This window comes from Colobus angolensis, unplaced genomic scaffold (genome assembly GCF_000951035.1).
Source record: "Colobus angolensis palliatus isolate OR3802 unplaced genomic scaffold, Cang.pa_1.0 Scaffold9, whole genome shotgun sequence".
NCBI lineage: Eukaryota > Metazoa > Chordata > Mammalia > Primates > Cercopithecidae > Colobus > Colobus angolensis.
In genome coordinates, this window is record NW_012122931.1 from 763,638 (window position 1) to 782,722 (window position 19,085).

Sequence of the window (19,085 nt, forward strand, 5' to 3'; positions counted from 1 at the left end):
CTTGACCCCCGCCACCCCCTGAGCCTGGGAGAAGGAGGGCGTTCCTGGGTCCCCTGCTTTGCAGTGAGGTTAAGTTGTTGCTCAAGGCCCCAGTCCTGTGACAAAACCCCCACCGTCTGTCTGATCCCAAGCCCAGGGCTGTCCTCAGCCCTCACTCCTGGGAAGCTGACTCAGGGGCGGGAGAGAGTTGGAGGGGGCAGGAGAGCAGGTTAATGTGGAGGCAGCTGTTTCCAGGGAGGTAGCAGGCAGGAGGGGCTCCGCGCTGTCTCCACTGGGGCCACTGCCAGCCCCCAGCCCCCAGTCTGGCAGTCCCGAGAGCCCTGACTGTCCAGACAGGTGATGAAGGGGCACGTGGCAGCCTCTGGCGCCAGCAGCCGTTGCATTGGGCACAGTCAGAAGGAGGAGAGAGACTTTTGCCCAGAGCTGACCAGGTGTACTGTGCCGTGCAGCACAATGGTGGGGGGTGGGGCGGGGGTGTTCAGCCTTGGAGAACCTTCCTCAGTGCCACTCAAGCTGGCTTTCCCCTGGTAGGGCACCACTTCTGGGGGCTCCTGGAAGACTGTGGACCTTCAAGTACCGAAGCTATGTACAGACACGTGCAGGGGGCATGCCTCCTTGTCTGGGGCCACCTCTGCAGGCAGGAGGCAGACAGGCTGACACCCTGAGGGCTGAGAGGCTGAGGACAAGCTCCAACCCCTCCGCACCCCCCTCGCCACTCCAAGCAGACTCCCTGCTCCCTCCCTTGGGATAGGGCGCTGGGGCAGGGGATAGAGGGCGGCCCTGACCTGCCTGAGAGCTGGGATCCCCCTCACATCCCCCACTGTACCTAGGACAGGGTTCTGCACCTCGTCAGGCTTGGGCAGTGCCCACAGTTCAGGTGGGACAGGGTGTGGCAGTGGGTCCTGAGTCCCCCTGGGATGGTCACAAGAGGGGGCAGGAGAGAGTCCCTGGCATGGCCACATGGAGGCCCTGTGACCCTGGTCACCTCAGGGAGCCTCTCCATGTGTCAGACTCCCCCGCTGTGAAGTCTGTGTCTATAGGTATTCAACGAGAGTGAACGAACGTGCATAGCGTATGGTCCACTCTTGAAAAAGGAGGCTGACTTTCTTAGCTAATTACATCAATCGTTCATACTGATGTGGGTGGCACAGCACTTCACACCTCGGATCACAGCCACATCCCATTCACTTTTCCTGCAGGTCCCAGAAGAGGGCAGTGGAGGCCCATGTTGGGCAGGACACCACCCCACCCCTCCATGGATGGCTGTTGTGAGACCTCGGTTCTTAACTTCTTAGTTTAAAGAATTTAGGCCGGGCACAGTAGCTCATGCCTGTAATCCCAGCACTTTGGCAGGCCGAGGCACGTGGATCGCCTGAGGTCAGGAGTTCGAGACCAGCCTAGCCAACATGGTGAAACCCTGTCTCTACTAAAGATACAAAAATTAGCCAGGCATGGTGGCGTGCACCTGTAATCCCAGCTATTCAGGAGGCTGAGATGGCAGAATTGCTTGAACCCAGGAGGCAGAGGTTGCAGTGAGCTGAGATCATGCCATTGCGCTCCAGCCTGGATGACAGAGTGAGACCCTTTCTCAAAAAAAAAAAAGAATTTAAACATGAGACACACAGCAAAAGAGCTGCAGCATAGAGTGATTTATTGCAAAGGAAAAAGAATATTTTGAAAGTTAGGTGCGGAAAAGACAATGCAGCACCCTGGGAGAGAGAGGATCTGGGGGGACTGCTCCTAAGGGTGAGGCAGCGTTGACCATTGCTGGAGAAACCCCCTTTCAGGGAGTCTTCCATAATTATTCATAAGCGGGTGGAAAGAGAGGTTACTAGGAAACATGTGATGGCGGGTCCTCTGGGTGCACATGCGGTAGCTGTACATGCTTGTTCATACGTCACATGTCTCATTAGCATCTTTTTTTTTTTTTGAGACGGAGTTTCACTGTTGTTGCCCAGGCTGGAGTGCAATGACGCAGTCTTGGCTCACTGCAGCCTCCACCTCCCAGGTTTAAGCAATTCTCCTATCTCAGCCTCCCGAGTAGCTGGGATTACAGGCCTGCACCACCACACCTGTAATGGCTAACGTATTTTTAGTAGAGACGGGGGTTGCTCCATGTTGGTCAGGCTGGTCTCGAACTCCTGACCTCAGGTGATCTGCCTGCCTTGGCCTCCCAAAGTGCTGGAATTACAGGCATGAGCCCCCAAGCCTGGCCTCATTAGCATCTTAAAATCTCCACCCAGGGGTGTGTTTTTTACTGTTAGAATGAGCAAAGGGTCAGTTTGAGGACAGGTGAAATCAATGCGTGCTCTCCAGGGGAAAGGCCCTACTGCAGACAGCTTTGCTTGAACGAGCTCAGTTACAACGCAAACGTGAAGGCCGATTGTATTGATTGCACAGTCACCGCGTTTGCTGCGTTCCCAGGACATGATGACTCCTTTGACTGCCTGTCCTGCCTCACCCGCACCCAAGGAGACATCCGTTTTCATCAGCGCCTTCTCTTCTCAGAAGGAGGGCTCCCTCTTGCATTCTCATTGTTATTGGATTTTTCTGGCTGGGGAGATCTGGGAGGGCTTCCTGAAGGAGGAGGGATTTGGGGTAGGTCAGCTGGGATGGAGCAGAGGGGAGGAAGGCCTGTTAACCTAGCTTCTGAGCCCCTACTCTGCAATCCCAGTGGCCCCAAGGGAGCAGAGCCCGGACACCACATCCTTCATCAGCTTCTGCCTTAAGTCCCACCAAGCTTTGGGGCTGATGAGGGGGCAACATCTCTTGTCTGGGTTTGGGAGGGGCCTGCCCAGGAGGAAGTACTGGCTCCAGGCTTTGGGGTTGGGTGCCCCATTTCAAGGCTGCCTGCCGATATCCTGTGGCCACTGCTGTAGCGTCCACAATGCCTCTCCCTCCTCCTGGCTCTCTGTCTGGGAGTGCAAGTGACTCCATCCCTCAACACAGCCCCCACCTTGCCTTACTGTGCCACCACCACCGCCTTCTCTGGCCACTCCCCCAGGTCCCATCCCCACACCACAGGACCTGGGGTCTGCCCCAGCACAGACCTGGGGGTCCCAGGGCTGCATGGTCCCTCAGAAGCATCTTGAACTCTGAAAGGGCTCTCAAGGCCCCCTCCCAGCCCCGGCCTGTCGCTCTCTGCAACATGGGGGTGAGTGTCCCTGAGACCAGAGCTCCTCCTTTCCAACTATTGGTCCTCTGTCCTCAGTCCCCTCCCTGTCCTCCCTGCCCAGCCTCATGGGGCAGCCCGCTTTCCTCAGGTCTCACTTTGGACCCCTGCCAGCCAGGTCAACCACTCTTCTCTGCCTCCCCTTGTGGCCCCGACCCCCACTCCTACCCAGAGCTTGGCACTCCCTGTCTTTTCTGTGGGCTGGCAGAGACCTATCCTCACCATGGTTGCCCCTGGGCACTGACAGAGCCTGCTGCATACCAGGTCCTTAAAAATACACACAGAATGAAGGCCGGGCATGGTGGCTCAAGCCTGTAATCCCAGCACTTTGGGAGGCCGAGACGGGCGGATCACGAGGTCGGGAGATCGAGACCATCCTGGCTAACACGGTGAAACCCCGTCTCTACTAAAAAATACAAAAAATTAGCCGGGCGAGGTGGCTGGCGCCTGTAGTCCCAGCTACTCAGGAGGCTGAGGCAGGAGAATGGTGCGAACCTGGGAGGCGGAGCTTGCAGTGAGCTGAGATCCGGCCACTGCACTCCAGCCTGGGCAACAGAGCGAGACTCCATCTCACAAAAAGAAAAAAAAAAAAAGAAAAATACAGAATGAATGAATGGATAAATGAATGAATGCATGCATGACACGGGGAAGAGGCAGGAGGAAGGTCCTGGGAGGTAACACCGTAGGGCCCTTATTCCCCTAGATACTCAGCACAGCCCCCACCATGTCCCCTCTGCACTCCACTCAGCTCTGATTCTCTCCCCAGCTCCCTGCTGTGCTGAGGCCCGGAGCCCCCATGGCCTCACTGAGCCGAGCCCTACGTGTGGCTGCTGCCCGCCCTCGCCAGAGCCCTACCGGGGGCCTGGGGCCATGCAACCTGTCCAGCGCATCTGGCCCCACAGCTGAGAAGAGTGTGCCGTATCAGCGGACCCTGAAGGAGGGACAAGGCACCTCGGTGGTGGCCCAAGGCCCGAGCCGACCCCTGCCCAGCACGGCCAACGTGGTGGTCGTTGGTGGAGGCAGCTTGGGCTGCCAGACCCTGTACCACCTGGCCAAGCTGGGCATGAGTGGGGCGGTGCTGCTGGAGCGGGAGCGGCTGACCTCCGGGACCACCTGGCACACGGCAGGTAGGGACCAGGGGCCAGGTAGGGGCAGGGAGGGATAGGACATAGCGAGGGGCCACAGTCCCTTGCTAGCTGAGACAGTTCTGGGTTCACAACCACCAGCCTGGGGAAGAGACCCTGGGGAAGGTCTCTTCCTTGCAGATGGGTGGAGCTGGGGGTACCGCTTGCCCTCTGAGTCTCTCCAGAGCTGTGGTGGGAGGAGGAAGTAGATGCTGCTTGTGTGGCCTGGAGAGTTAAGCTGGGACCAAGGGTGGAAACTCGAGGCAGCTGTCCAGAGGGCAGAAGCCCCTTTCCTAGACAGAGCCACCAGGATTGAGGGTATCCCAGGGAGTGGAGGAGGACAGACGGAGACCTTTGGGGGTGAAGCAGACCTGTGTGCTCCATGAGCACCAGAGGCTTCTACAGTTCTTATTCTCCTAACTAGCCAGTGGACGTATATTAAGCACCCATGGTGTGCATGTCCCAGGGCAGCCAACCTTCTGCCTTCACCCTTTCAACCATGGGTGTACTGGTAAACTGGATCTCCTGACTTGCAGTGTTGGCCAATTTCTGTGGTATAAACACTCCCACCTTGGCCAATAGCAAGCCACCAGTATGAGGTCACTGACTGTGGAGCTGGGAAGAGTTGGGCTTCCCTGGGCTCCTGAGAGCTGATGCGAGTCGGCTCCCACATGCCACTGCTCCAACCCTTGCCCTTGCCTTGTCACCGGCCCCTAGCTGGACTGTCATAGCCCTTTCCCTGACACTTCGTCAGCCACACCGCTGGCCTGCCACCTCTCAGACTCAGCTGCTGGAGGGCAGCCTTTGTTGGGAAGAGTGCAGATTTAGGCTTCATTCAGTAGTGGGTTGGTGTCCTGGTGCCCCCACTCACCTGCTCTGTGACCTTGGCCACAGAACTGTTGGTGCCACTTGAACTTGATCGATAAGAGAATCACGCCCTCCTCATAGGATGACAGGCTGAGCACGGGGCTTGGCATACAGTAGGTGCTCCAAAAATGGGGGCCTTTGCTATGTCACTCTCTGAGCTGCCCAAGGGCGAGACCTCCCTCATATTCATCTTGGTTCTGTTATTTCCTGCTCAACAACCTCTCCAGGCCCCCCAGGGCCTGCAGAGAAAGACACCCATGTTTGAATATCAAGGTATCCCCAGATATTCGTAGGGGGGAAGGAGGTGCAGTCCCCTCCCTGGGGAGTGATGGCACCCACCCTCCTGGGCAGGCTTGCTGTGGCAGCTGCGGCCCAGTGACGTGGAGGTGGAGCTTCTGGCCCACACTCGGCGTGTGGTGAGCCGGGAGCTGGAGGAGGAGACCGGACTACACACGGGCTGGATCCAGAACGGGGGCCTCTTCATCGCGTCCAACCGGCAGCGCCTGGACGAGTACAAGAGGCTCATGTCGGTGTGTGCTCCCCTGCGGGGGGCAAAGAGGGGGGCTTGGGTGGGTGGGTGCACTCCTTGGGGGGTCATATTGGTGCGTGCACCCCCTGTGGGGGGTAGGGTGGGCTCCCTGTGAGGATGGAGGTACGGGGGGCTCATGTCCGTGTGCGCATCCCCTGAGGGGCTGGGGGTGGGGGGCTGGTGTGGATGAGTCTGCCTCCTGCGGGGTCGGGGGTGGGGCTCATGTCCGTGGGCACCCTTCTGCCACGAGAGAGAGGACATGCCACAGGGAAGGAGCCCCGGCAGGTGACAGATCTGGGTTCCAGCCCTAGCGCTGCCCCTCGCTGGCTGTGCCAGCTGGAGAAAGTGACTTTGCCAGGCTTCATTCAGAATTCCCAGACAGAGAATCTGATTGGCTCAGCTCTTCCCTGTCCCAGTGGTCTACGCCTAAGGACACCGATTGGCTGTTCTTGGGCCAATCAAATGTGGGGGCGTGGTCTATCTGACAGTCTGAAACTGGGAAACTTCTCAGGCCCAAAATATTAGACTTGTGGGGTTATTAATTTTATATAATAGACACTTTGTGTCGGGCACTGGTCTAAGTTCTTTGTCAGTGACGTACACTATTCTCACCCCCACTTCACTTGGGTGAGCCTGAAGTGACTTTGCCCCAGGTTGGTCACACAGCTGATGAGGGTCGGATTGGCACAGGGGGCCTGGCCCTGGAGTCTGCCTCAATGGAGTATCCCCTGCTCCTTAACTCTTATGCTGAAGCGGATTCAAGGGACAGGCTCCGAAGCCGTGGGGACCGGCTAAGGCTTCTGGGAGAATGTGAGGCTGGGGTTTGCGGTGGATGCCCAGCTGGGGAGGGAGTGGCCCTCTGCTTCTCCCTGCTTCTCCGTCTGCTTCCCACGGACTCAGTTAATCTCCCTGGGTCCCCCCAGCTGGGCAAGGCGTATGGTGTGGAATCCCACGTGCTGAGCCCGGCAGAGACCAAGACTGTGTACCCGCTGATGAACGTGGACGACCTCTACGGAACCCTGTATGTGCCGCACGATGGCACCATGGACCCCGCTGGCACCTGCAGCACCCTTGCCAGGGCAGCTACTGCCCGAGGAGCACAGGTACTGATGGCCGCCCGGCTCTGGGTCCCCTGCCCCCAGCCCACTCCTCCTGCCTTAGAACCCCGAGAGCAGAAGGCAAGAGAACAGGAGCCGTTCTCTGACTGCTGTGTGACTTGGGGCCAGTGAGGACCTCTCTGAGCCTTCTGGTCCATTCCTGCCAAGGGGAGGCTATGCCTTCGGTCTGTTCACAGACATCAGGTCATGCCGTGGGTGCACCCATTCCTCTGCTGCACAAGCAAATTGTCTCAAAAGCGCTTGTAATTTGTATCTGCATTTATCTCAACTCTGCACATCTTTGTAGAACAATTTTAAGAAGACACACAAGCAAAAAAGAAGTCAAAATCACACAGCAGTAATTAATATTGACATTTTAGTATGTTTTACTCCAAATATTTTTCTATGAAAATATATATGTATACAAAATAGAACCAAGCTGCTGTTGTTTTGTGACTTTTTTTTTTCTTTACCAAACAGTAGACTGCAAACATCTTTCCATTAGTCAAGTATCTTGCTTTAAAAAAAAAAAAAGTCAGTTACTTTTTCACATTATGAAAAGAAGGTTTCCCACAACAAATCAAGTGAAAGAACTTGCCCAACTTTCAGGTTCTCCAAGTCAAGGCATGGGTGGGTCTAGTTTTCTGGTGCTGTGGTCATCCCGTTTCCCTGACAGTATCACAGGGGACCTGCTGCTAGCAGAAACAGTGTCCCCAGCTCCCCTCTGGGAGGAGAGGTTGGTTGAAGGGGGGTGGTAAGCAACCCCAGGGAGTCCCGTGGAGTTTTAGAAGCAGTTCCTCTCAATCCCAGGTCATTGAGAACTGCCCAGTGACCGGCATTCGTGTGTGGACAGATGATTTTGGAGTGCGGCGGGTCGCGGGTGTGGAGACTCAACACGGTTCCATCCAGACGCCCTGCGTGGTGAACTGTGCAGGTGGGAGTAGCATTTCTCCTGACTCCTGTGTGGCCGTGCCGGCTGCTCCCTAAACCTGCTCCCACCTCTGCAGGGCTTCTTTCTGGGGTGGGGAGCCCCTGCGAGGGCAGACAGGTCTGCAGAGGCAGCCTGTGCACACCTGAGAGGCAGCTCCCACCAGGTGTCAGCAGAGCTGAGCTGTCTGTGCTCTGCCCGCAGGAGTGTGGGCAAGTGCTGTGGGCCGGATGGCTGGAGTCAAGGTCCCGCTGGTGGCCATGCACCATGCCTATGTCGTCACCGAGCGCATTGAGGGGATTCAGGTAGGCGGACGGCCCCGGGTTCTGTGTCAGTCTGTGGGGGGGCACAGAGACCTGGCTCTGAATCCCAGCTTGAACCCAGGTGGTGCGACCCTAGTGGGCTCCCTCACTGCCCCAGGCCTCAGTCACCTCATTTGTGAAATGGGGACTGTAACACAGAGTGTTTCCAGGTGGTGTGAAGATTAAACTAGGGAGCCCAGGGGTATCCCTGATGGGGCTGACCCCCTTGTTCCTCAGGGCCTGGCCTCTCCTTGATGCCCAGAACACAGCCCAGCCTGTCCTGCATGGTGCAGAGGCCTAGCTTTTTGTCATGTTCTGTGCCCAGGAGTTTCAGGGAAGCCCCAAATGTTTGCATGCTCCCAGTGTGCCTGGGGTGCCTGTTTCAGAGGGTGCTGGTTCCTGGCATGAAGAACCTCTCTGAGAGCCTTCTGCCAAGGGAGGTTGGGGGCCTGGGTGCACCTGCTGGCACCTGGGTGCCTCCTGCCCTCTCTTCTCTCTTCTCTCCTGTCCTCAACCCCTCCCTCCCATGGTGGTGGCTGGGAGCTTCCTGCCGCCTTGTTACTGACTGTCCTCTTTCATCATGTGACCCTCCCTTACTCTTTCCTCTCTCTGTCCAGCCCTCTGTCTCTCCATCCATCTCTCCATCCATCTACTCCTGTATCTATCCACGCCTTCTCCTATTTATTCCCTCATCCCTCTACCCATCTCCCTTCCCTTCGTCCACTCCTCCCTCCACTCATTCCCTCCCTCTATTCATCTTGCCATCTCTCCATCCATTCTTCCCTCCTCCATCTCTCCATCCATCTATTCATCTATTTATCCACATGTTCACCTGTCCATCCCTTCTTTCATATATCCTTCCATCCACCCACCCACTCAACCTTCTACACATCAATCCCTCCCTCCCTCCCTCCCTCTAGCCACACATCTCTCCCTCTGCCTTTCCTCCAGCATCCACCTACATATTCATCCAACCATTCACATTCCATCGAACCCTCCCTGCATCAGACATTGATGGGGTGAGCTCGGTGTTTCAGACCCTGTTTTAGAAGCTGTGGCCATAACACAGACAGGGATCTGCTGGGTAGAGTTGGGGGGAGGTACAGACAAGTATACGTGCAATTCCAGAACATGCTGATAAGGGTTCTGATGGGGACGCGGGCTATAGGAATTCCCAGCCCTAGTGGACCAGGGGAGGCTCCCTGGAGGAGGCAGCTGCATCTAGGTGAGGCTCTTGAGGGTGGCATGGTGGATAAGAAGCATGCACAGAGCGTGCATGGCAGTCGGGACCTGCAGGCCGTTCAGACAGCCAGGGCCAGAGGCTGTGGGGCAGGGTCAATGTGAGAACAGACTGCTCTTGTTTAGGCCTTGTTTAGGCCAGTGAGAGGGAAGCCTGGGCCCCTGAGCGGGGAGCTTCATCCCTGGGGGCTACCCATCACCACCCTTTGCCAGCCTGGCTTCCCTATGGTCACCGGGGAGGTGCCAGGCTTGGTTGCTTCGTAGACCAGGGCGGTGAAGAGGGTGGGGAAATGGGGCTGGAACCTGGGTCCCAGTGGCTCCTGCCTCTGACTCCAGTGCACTGGCAAGCCATGCCCCACTGGACACAAGACCCCTTATTCATAGAATGAGTCTAACTCCAGCAAAAGCCCACTGCGGGTGGCTGGTGCCACGTGCTGGGTTAGGGACTAAGAGTAGTCACACAGTGGGTGTCAGAGCTGAGTGCTGAGGCCTCGTCACTGGCTCCGGGTCCCTGGGGAGAGCCTCTTCCCCTAGGTAGCCACCAGGGGTCACGCTCAGGTTGCAGTGGGCTCCTGGAGGGCGGGCAGAGCTGTGTCCTGGGACTTCAGGGAGGGTGGCCACAGAGTGTCCACCAAGCCCAGGACTGTGGCTCCATCCTCCATCCCTAATTCCTCCCAAGGCCTGCCTTTGAGGTGCCTTTCCAGGGAAGAAGCAAGGCAAAGTTGGCCTAGGTCCCTGCAGCTGCCTCCTCTTGTATATGTCAAGATTCAAGCAAAGCTAGGGGGTGTTACTTACAAAGCCAGTCCCAATCCCAGCATGCCTCTGATACCAGAGCAGAGGAAAAGGGCCACCAGCCCCAGCAGCTCTGAGACCTGGTAGGAGAAAAGTGGAGATATGGGGCTTCGCACAAAGCCCCTCACGTTCCTCTGACACCTGGCCACGTGCAGGTGCCGGGAAGTTGGCCCTTCCAGAGGCTGCCGCTGGGCAGTTGGTGTGAATCTGAGGAAGGAGCCAGGCCGCCGGCCCTGACCTGCCCACCTGCTGTGGCCTGCTCCCTGGGTGGGCCACAGAACAAGGCAGGGGGCCCTTTCTTGGGTGCATGCCACCTGTGCAGCCCATTTCCATCTGCTCAGGAAGCTCTCCAGGTGTGGCAGCCTTGTGCAGCCGGACACTGTCCACCCTGATCAGACACAGCCACACACATCGGGGCCTGGGGGCTCCGGCTGGCAGGTGAGGGCTCAGGTCTCACGCGTGGTTCATCTTTCTTCTTGGGTGGCCAGAGGGTTGTGTGGCCCCAAGGATCTCCCTTTTCTGAGGATCTGTCCCAGGCCTGGGTCCTAGAGAGCTCTGCCCACAGCTTCCTTTGTGGCCAGGGCTCATCTCTTCCCTCTGAGCTGTCGTTGAAGCAGGTGGCCCGGGTGCTCTTAGGCGGTCTCACATTTGCTCTCCGGCATCCTTTTGCAGCAGCAAGGAGTGGCTTCTCCTTCAAGGGGTAGAGTCGTGGGTAAGAGCCCGGGTGCTGGGTTTAAACGCTGACTCCTCCATTACCCAGGCTGGACAAGTCTGTCACCACTCTGAACCTTGGTTCCCTTTTCCGCAAAATGGGTAATAACCATCCCTACTGCCTCAGGCTGCGTTGCGGGGAGGACAGAGTGATGCAGCTGGGCATGGTGCCTGGCATACAGCAGGTGCTGGTGAGGAGGTAGCTGTGTGATGACAAGGACAAGGACAGAGGGGTGTGGAGTTGTTGCCAGCTGGAGCTTCGGAGAAAGATCGCAGAGGGCAGGAGCAATAAGGCAGGGCTCGGATGGAAGAAAGAGGCAGATGGAAGGCACGGGCTGAGGTCAGGAGGCAGGGAGTCAGTGGCACCAGGGCCAGACTGGAGACAGCCAGAGCAGGAGGCTGCTGCCTGGAGAGAAAGGCCAGGGCTCCACTGGACGCTGATGCTGAACTGGGAACTCCACTGGGTGCTCAGAGGTAGCAGGGTCTGTGCAAGGGGCAGGAAAGTCCAGACATGGATCCTGCTGGGACAAGCGTCAGGGGCTTCCCCGGCCACCAGGTGTCCCCACTGTCCTGCTCTATGGAGCTCTGGGGCCGGCTTTGTTTTTAAAGTAGTAGTGCTGGTAGAGGTTAGGATATGACTATTATTATTATCATTGGTTGAGACAGGGTCTCACTCTGTTTCCCAGGCTGGACTGCAGTGGCACGAGCATAGCTCACTGCAGCCTCAACCTCCTGGGCTCAAGCGATCCCCCCACCTCCGCCTCCCGAGTAGCTGGGACTACAGGCACATGCCACCACTCCTGGCTAATCTGTGTATTTTTTATAGAGACGAGATTTTGCTATGTTGCCCAGGCTGATCTCAAATTGCTCAAACGGTCCTCCTGCCTCAGCCTCCTAAAGTCCTGGGATTACAGGTGTGAGCCACTTTGCCCGGCTATTATTGTTTTTAAACAGTGCTCAGTTACTGGGAACTTCCATGTGCTGCCTGACAATGATCCCTTGATGCAGATACTCTCATTAGCGGAGAGGGAGGGAGCACCTGCCAGAATGTCCCTTCTGGTCTCTGCACATCCCCTTTTCTGCTCTCAGAGGCTGGGCAGGGGTCACATCTCCTGTGCTCATCTCCAATTCAGGGGCAGGCGACAGAGGGATTAAGAGAAGGCTGTTCTTTGCGTGCAGAGGAGCCGCAGTGGCGGTAGATGTCATGCCTGCTCGCTTTCTAAATCGTCTTGTTTTGTTTGGTTTGTTTATTGGTTAAATCAGCAGTTCCTGTCTGCCATATTATGATTTTGTAAACATTGTTTTTTTGTTTGTTTGTTTGCTTGTTTGGTTTTGTTTTGAGACAAAGTTTCACTTTGTTGCCCAGGCTGGAGTATAGTGGCACAGTCTCAGCTCACTGCAACCTCTGCCTCCCGGGTTCAAGCAATTCTCGTGCCTCAGCCTCCCATGTAGCTGAGATTACAGGCGTCCATCACCACACTCAGCTGATTTTTTTTTTTTTTTTTTTTTGTATTTTAGTAGAGATGGGGTTTCACCATGTTGCCAAGGCTGGTCTCGAACTCTTGAGCTCAGGCAATCCGCCCATCTTGGCCTTCCAAAGTGCTAGGATTACAGGCATGGGCTACCATGCCCAGCTGATTATGTAAACATTGTTAATGCCTGATCAAGTAGTGTCCAACTTTTTGTGTTTCTTGGAGTTATTAATAGTTTTTGCCTCAGTTGCTCAGTTTCCTCTGTAACTGTTATGTGTGTGTGTGTGTGTGTGTGTGTGTGTAACATCATCCTCATGACCCAAAACCCATACCTGTTATCAATCACTCCCCATTTCCCACCTATCCCCAGACTTAGGCAATCCCAAATCTGATTTCTGCCTTGATGGAGTTTCCTGTTCTGGACATTTAGTATAAATGGAATCGCGCGATGTCTGGCTTCTTTCGCGTGGTGTGTTTTCACGATTTGTCCATGTAGTACATGTATCAGTGTTTCATACTTTTTTGCAGCTGAATAATACTCCATTGTATGGATAGAATGCACTTTATTTATTCATTCACCCACTGGTGGACATTTGGTGTTTCTCATTTCTGGTTATTTTGAATAGTGCTGCTGTGAACAGCCATATGCATGTTTTTGTGGGGACCTATGTTGTTATTTCTCTAGAGTTTATACAAGTTGAGCACCCCAAATCTGAAACTCCAAAATGCTCCAAAATCCAACACTTTTTGAACTCTTAACATGATGCTCAAAGGAAATGTTCACTGGAGTATTTTGGATTTTGATTTTTGGTTTGGGGATGCTCAACAGGTAATGCAAATATCCAATAATGCAAATATCCAAAATCCCCAAAAATAAAAAATGTGAAATACTGCTGTTCCCAAGCATTTCAGATAAGGAACACTCAATATATACATTGGAGTGGAATTACTGAATCATATGGTAACTCGATTTAACATTTCAACGAACTATCAGACTACTTTCCAAAGAAGCTGCACCATCTTACATTCCCACCAGTGAGGTATACCGAGGGGTTCCAGTTCCCCTTCATCCTCACCAACTGTTGTTATTTTTTGTCTTTTTTTAATGCCGGTTATCCTAGAAGGTGTGAGGTGGTGTCTCACTGTGGGTTTGATTTGCATTTCCCTAATGACTAATGATGTGGAGCCTCTTTTCGTGTGCTTATTGATTTATTTGTATATCTTCTTTGGAGAAAGGTTTACTCAGACACTTTGCCCATTTAAAAATAGGTTTGCTTGGCTGGGTGCGGTGGCTCATGCCTATAATCCCAGCACTTTGGGAAGCTGAGGTAGGAGGATCATGAGGTCAGGAGATCGAGACCATCCTGGCTAACATGGTGAAAGCCTGTCTCTACGAAAAATACAAAAAATTAGCCGGGCGTGGTGGCGGGCACCTGTAGTCCCAAATAGTCGGGAGGCTGAGGCAGGAGAATGGTGTGAACCCGGGAGGTAGAGCTTGCAGTGAGCCGAGGTAGTGCCACTGCACTCCAGCCTGGGCTACAGAGTGAGACTCTGACTCCAAAAAAAAATCTTTGCGTAGAAATATTTAATATTTCCTTAAATATTCTGGATACAGGTCCTTTATTATGTATATGATTTATGTATATTTTCTTCTATTCAGTGGTTGAAACTTCTATTCAGTGGTTTTCTTTTCATTTTCTTTTTTTCTCCCAGAATCCAGAAGTCATACATAACCTTTTCACTTTTATTTATGGTATGGTTTGTAGCACAAGTTCTAAATTTTAATAATGTCCAATTCATCTCTTTTTTTCCCCTTTTGTCATTTGTGCTCTTGGTGTCATATTTAAGAAGACATTTCCCAACCCAAGACTATAAAGATTTACTTCTAATATATTCTTTTAAGGGTTTTATAGTTTTAGCTCTTATACTTATATCTGTAATCCATCTTGAGTTAAATTTTGTACATGGCGTGAGGTAGGGGTCCAACTGCATTCTTTTGCATGTGGCTATCCAGTTGTCCCAGCAACATTTTTTGAGAAGTCTGCTTTACCCCAAGGAATTGTCTTAGCACCCTTGTTGAAAATCATTAACTCTGAAGAAAAAGGTTTATTTCTCGACTCTCAATTCTAATTCATTGATCTGTAGGTCTATCCTTATTTAGTACCTCACTGTCTTGATTACATAGCTTTGCAGTAAGTTTGGAATCAAGAAGTGTGAATCCTCCAACTTTGTTTTTCCTTTCCAAAATTGTTTTGAGTATTCTTGGTCCTTTGCATCTCTGTATGAACTTTAGGGTCAGCTATTTAATTTCTTCAAAGAAACTAGCTAAGATTCTGACAGGCATTGTGTTGAAGCCATAGATCAATTTGGGGTGTGTTGTCACCTTAACAAAAATAAGTCTTTCATTTCATGAACATGAAATGTCTTTCTATGTATTTAGGTCTTCTTTAATTTCTTTTAAAAGTATTCTCTAGTTTTTAGAGTACAAGTTTTGCAATTCTTTTGTCAAATTTGTTCCTAAGTGTATTTATTATTTTTGATGGTATTGTAAATGAAATTATTTCTTATATTCCTTTTCAGATTATTCAATGCTAGTGTATAGAAATACATTAGTTTTTTGGCTGAGCTGAGTGGCTCACGCCTATAATCCCAGCACTTTGGGAAGCTGAGGTGGGCAGATGCTTGGGGTCAGGAGTTCGAGACCAGCCTGGCCAACATGGTGAAACCCTGTCTCTACTGAAAATACTAAAATTAGTCAGGCATGGTGGCACGTGCCTGTAATCCCAGCTGAGATTACAGCTGAGGCGGGAGAATCACTTGAACCCAGGAGGTGGAGGTTGCAGTGAGTTGAGATGGCACCACTGTACTCCAGCCCGGGTGATAGAGTGAGACTCTGTCAGAAAGAAGGAGAGAAAGAGAGAAAGAGAGAGAGAGAGTGAGAGTGAGAGTGAGAGAGAGAGAGAGAGAGGAGAGAGGAGAGAGCTAGTAGTTTTTTAGTGGGTTCCTTAGGATTTTATATATACAAGACCTTGTTATCTGCAAATAGAAATATTTTTACTTCTTGTTTTTCAATCTGGGTGCCTTTTATTACTTTTGCTGCCTAATTGCTGCCCTGGCTAAGACCGCTAATGTAATGTTGGGTAGAAGGGGTAAGAATGGATATCCTTCTCTTATTCCTGATCTTGGGGGGAAATCAGTCATCCTTCTTCCTTGAAGTATGACATTTGCTGTGGGTTTTTGTAGATACTCTTCAGCACTTTGAGGAAGTTCCCTTCTTCCAAGTTTGTTAAGTGTTTGTTGAGGCCTTTTTTGTTTTTTAAATCATTAAAGATGTTGGATTCTGTCAAATGCTTCTTATGCATCTACTGGAATGATTATGTGGTTTTTGTCCTGTACTCTGTTGATATAGTGTATTTTATTGTTTGGTTTTCATACATTAAACCAACCTTTCATTCCTAGGATAAATTCCAGTTGGCCATGGTGTTTTGTTTTGTTGTGTTTTTGAGACAGAGTGAGACTCTATCGCCCAGGCTGGAGTGCAGTGGTGTGACGTTGGCTTACTACAACCTTTGCTTCCTGGATTCAAGCAAATTCTCCTGCCTCACCCTCCTGTGTAGCTGGGATTACAGGCATGTGCCACCACACCCAGCTGATTTTTGAATTTTTAGTAGAGATGGGGTTTCATCATGTAGCCAAGGTCTGGTCTCGAACTGCTGACCTCAAGTGACCCTCCTGCCTCGGCCTTCCAACGCGCTGGGATTACAGGCATGAGCCACCATGTCCTGTCTGGCCAGGATGTATCACCCCTTTTGTATGTTGCTGGATTCAGTTTGCTATTGTTTTGCTGAGGGTATTTGCATGTGTATACATAACTGTTACTATTTTTCCCCAATTGTGTCAAGGGATCTGTCAAACACCTATTGATACTATTTTCTGAATATGCACACACATCAGATAAACCACCTAATGCCTCTAAGTCCCATTTCCCTCCCCTGGAGGACTTCCTGCTGCCTTCAGATCTTCCACTCCCTTTCAGACTGGCCACTGCATGGTTTAAGCTGTCACTCCAGTGCCTTCTTCACGCCTCCCTGCCTGGAGCCATGGCTTTTATTCTTTCTGGGTTTATTTTCCTTCTTTTGTCACAGTGTGTTCTCTGGCCATTTACTGCAAAGGAGTATGTGAGAAGTACATGTTTTGTGTTCATAAATGTCTGAAAAAGCCTTTGTTCTTTTCTTACACTTGATTGATGGCTTGACAGGATCTAGAATTCTGTGTTGAAAAACATCCATCAGACATTTGAAGAATTTGCTCCATGTATTCCAGCCTCCAGCAATGTGGTCCCCTGTTGATGGCCCTCCTGGCCACCCAGTGTTGTGTCCTGGCCACCCAGTTTCCCATGGTGTGGCCTTGATGCAGGCCTCTGTCCAGACCCAGGGCTTGGTGGGCACTCTTGGGCCCTTCCATATGAATGCGTGATTTTCAATCTGAGGACTCTTCTTGGATTGTTGCTTTGACATTTTCCTCGACTCCATTTTTCTCTGTCTTTTCCTTCTGGAACCCCCATAAAATGGATGTTGGACTTTCCAGATGGACCTTCTGATTTTCTTATTTTTTTCCACTCCTGATTTCTGTTTTGTAGTCTTTTTCTTTTAGCCTGATCGCTGGATGATGGTCCCAGCCTTATCTGGCCCTGCTGTTGAATTGTAAATTTTGACTATCATACCTCATTTAAAGACCTCTTTCTTCATCTTAGATTCCTTTTTCGTAGCACTGTCTTTCACTCTGATATGGTTTGGCTGTCTCCCTACCCAAATCTCACCTTGAATCATAATAATTCCCAAGTGCCAAGGGTGGGACCAGGTGGAGATAATTGAATCACGGAGTGGTTTCCCCCATACTGTTCTCGTGGTAGTGAATAAGTCTCAGGAGATCTGATGGTTTTATAAAGAGAGTTCCCCTGCACATGCTCTCTCTCTTGCCTGCTGCCATGTAAGATGTGACTTTGCTCCTCATTTGCCTTCCACCGTGATTGTGAGCCCTCCCCAGTCATGGGGAACTGTGAGGCCATTAAACCTCTTTCCTGTATAAATTACCCAGTCTTGGGTAGGTCTTTATTAGCAGCATGAGAACACACTAATACACCATCTTCTTGTATTCCTGATGTTCTTATTGTGGTTTGTGGTTATTTATTTATTTATTTATTTATTTATGAGACAGAGTTTCACTCTTGTTGCCCAGGCTGGAGTGCAATGGTGCAATCTTGGCTCACTGCAACCCTCGCCTCCCAGGTTCAAGAGATTCTTGTGTCTCAGCCTCCCGAGTAGCTGGGATTACAGCCACGTGCCACCAAACCTGGCTAATTTTTTGTATTTTTAGTAGAGACTGGGTTTCACCATGTTGACCAGGCTGGTTTCGAACTCCTGACCTCAGGTGTTCCGCCCGCCTTGGCCTCCCAAAGTGCTGGGATTACAGGTGTGAGCCACTGCACCCGGCCTGTGGTTTTATTTAATTAATTAATTTATTTATTTACTTATTTTGAGATGGAGTCTCACTCTGTCTCCCAGACTGGAGTGCAGTGGCACGATCTCGGCTCACTGCAAGCTCCAACTCCTGGGTTCACGTCATTCTCCTGCCTCAGCTTCCCGAATAGCTGGGGCTGCAGGTGTCCACCACCATGCCCGGCTAATTTTTTGTATTTTTAATAGAGACGAGGTTTCACCGTGTTAGCCAGGATGGTCTCGATCTCCTGACCTTGTGATCTGCCTGCCTCAGCCTCCCAAAGTGCTGGGATTACAAGTGTGAACCACCGTGTCTGACCCTGTGGTTTTATTTTTATGAGAGAGTGAGCAGCAGTCTGATTGGAGGCTTGGAGGGGAGGACTGGGGAGTCTCTCAGGAAGGTTGGGCGGCAAGCCCTTCTCTTTTAGAGGGACCCTGGTGTCAGCATCTCAAGCCTTCACTGGGCCTCTCAGTGTCTCACAGAAGAGTCTCCAATCTGCTATGGGGGGTGGGGGGAAGGCAGTCCACTCTCCCCACGTCTGGAGCCTCTCAGGACCCACCTCTCCAGGGGAAGATCCTTCCATACATGAGCAAGCACATCACCCCCTGGAGAGGAACCTGGGGTAGCTCTGAAGATTCAGGAGGAGGCAGGAGGGGCACACTGGCTTGTCTTGCTCAGTCTCTCTCTCCTCCAGTCCCAGCTAAGGCTCACCGCTCCTCCATCTACTCTGCATCCTCCAGGGTTGGTTGGAATCTCCCATCCTCTGCTGTTGCCTCTGCCTGTTCTCTCGTCTTTGTGGGTTTTACGTTTTGCTTCCCTCCCTCCCTTGCTCTCTTCCTCCATCCATTCCTTCTTCCTTCTTCCCCTTTTGCTGTTATTTTGTGGGATCTGGGGAAGGAGAGGCTTGAATGGCAGTGACCTGTTCACTGTGTGTAACTCGAGACCCCATGTCCACTCTGTCCTCAGGGTCCTACAACGAGGAGGACCATCTCGGGCGGGTGACCCTGGGTGGAGGTGCTGGCCCACCATGGGTCATGGGGAACCAAGTCCCCACCCAGTTCTGGCTGATGCAAAAGCCTCTCTCTCTGCCTTCCAGAACATGCCCAATGTCCGTGATCACGATGCCTCTGTCTACCTCCGCCTCCAAGGGGATGCCTTGTCTGTGGGTGGCTACGAGGCCAACCCCATCTTTTGGGAGGAGGTAAGATGCCAAGGCCCTGGGATAATGGGAGGGAGTCAAGGCTGCATCTCAGCATTGAGAGGGCTTCTTTCAGGAAGACCACCCTCCTGAAGCTCCTCAGAGGAACACCCGAGAAGTGGCAGGTCCCCTGGCCCCACCAAGCTCAAAGTCAT

General features: G+C 52.3%; 1 protein-coding gene across 3 annotated transcripts in view; it reads left to right on the forward strand.

The window, feature by feature from the left end:
- Positions 1 to 19,085, forward strand: part of SARDH (sarcosine dehydrogenase) — an 88,626-nt gene that overhangs the window by 11,834 nt on the left and 57,707 nt on the right. Inside the window, exons 2-7 of one of the 3 annotated variants that reach the window (XM_011931111.1) lie at positions 3,939 to 4,299; positions 5,515 to 5,693; positions 6,616 to 6,795; positions 7,600 to 7,723; positions 7,922 to 8,022; positions 18,829 to 18,933. In XM_011931111.1, coding sequence (XP_011786501.1) covers positions 3,969 to 4,299; positions 5,515 to 5,693; positions 6,616 to 6,795; positions 7,600 to 7,723; positions 7,922 to 8,022; positions 18,829 to 18,933 — 1,020 coding nt within the window. In that variant the 5' untranslated portion in view covers positions 3,939 to 3,968. Of the gene's footprint in view, positions 1 to 3,920; positions 4,300 to 5,514; positions 5,694 to 6,615; positions 6,796 to 7,599; positions 7,724 to 7,921; positions 8,023 to 18,828; positions 18,934 to 19,085 lie in introns of all 3 variants that reach the window. The other 2 variants (XM_011931113.1, XM_011931114.1) reach the window with 2 other exon arrangements.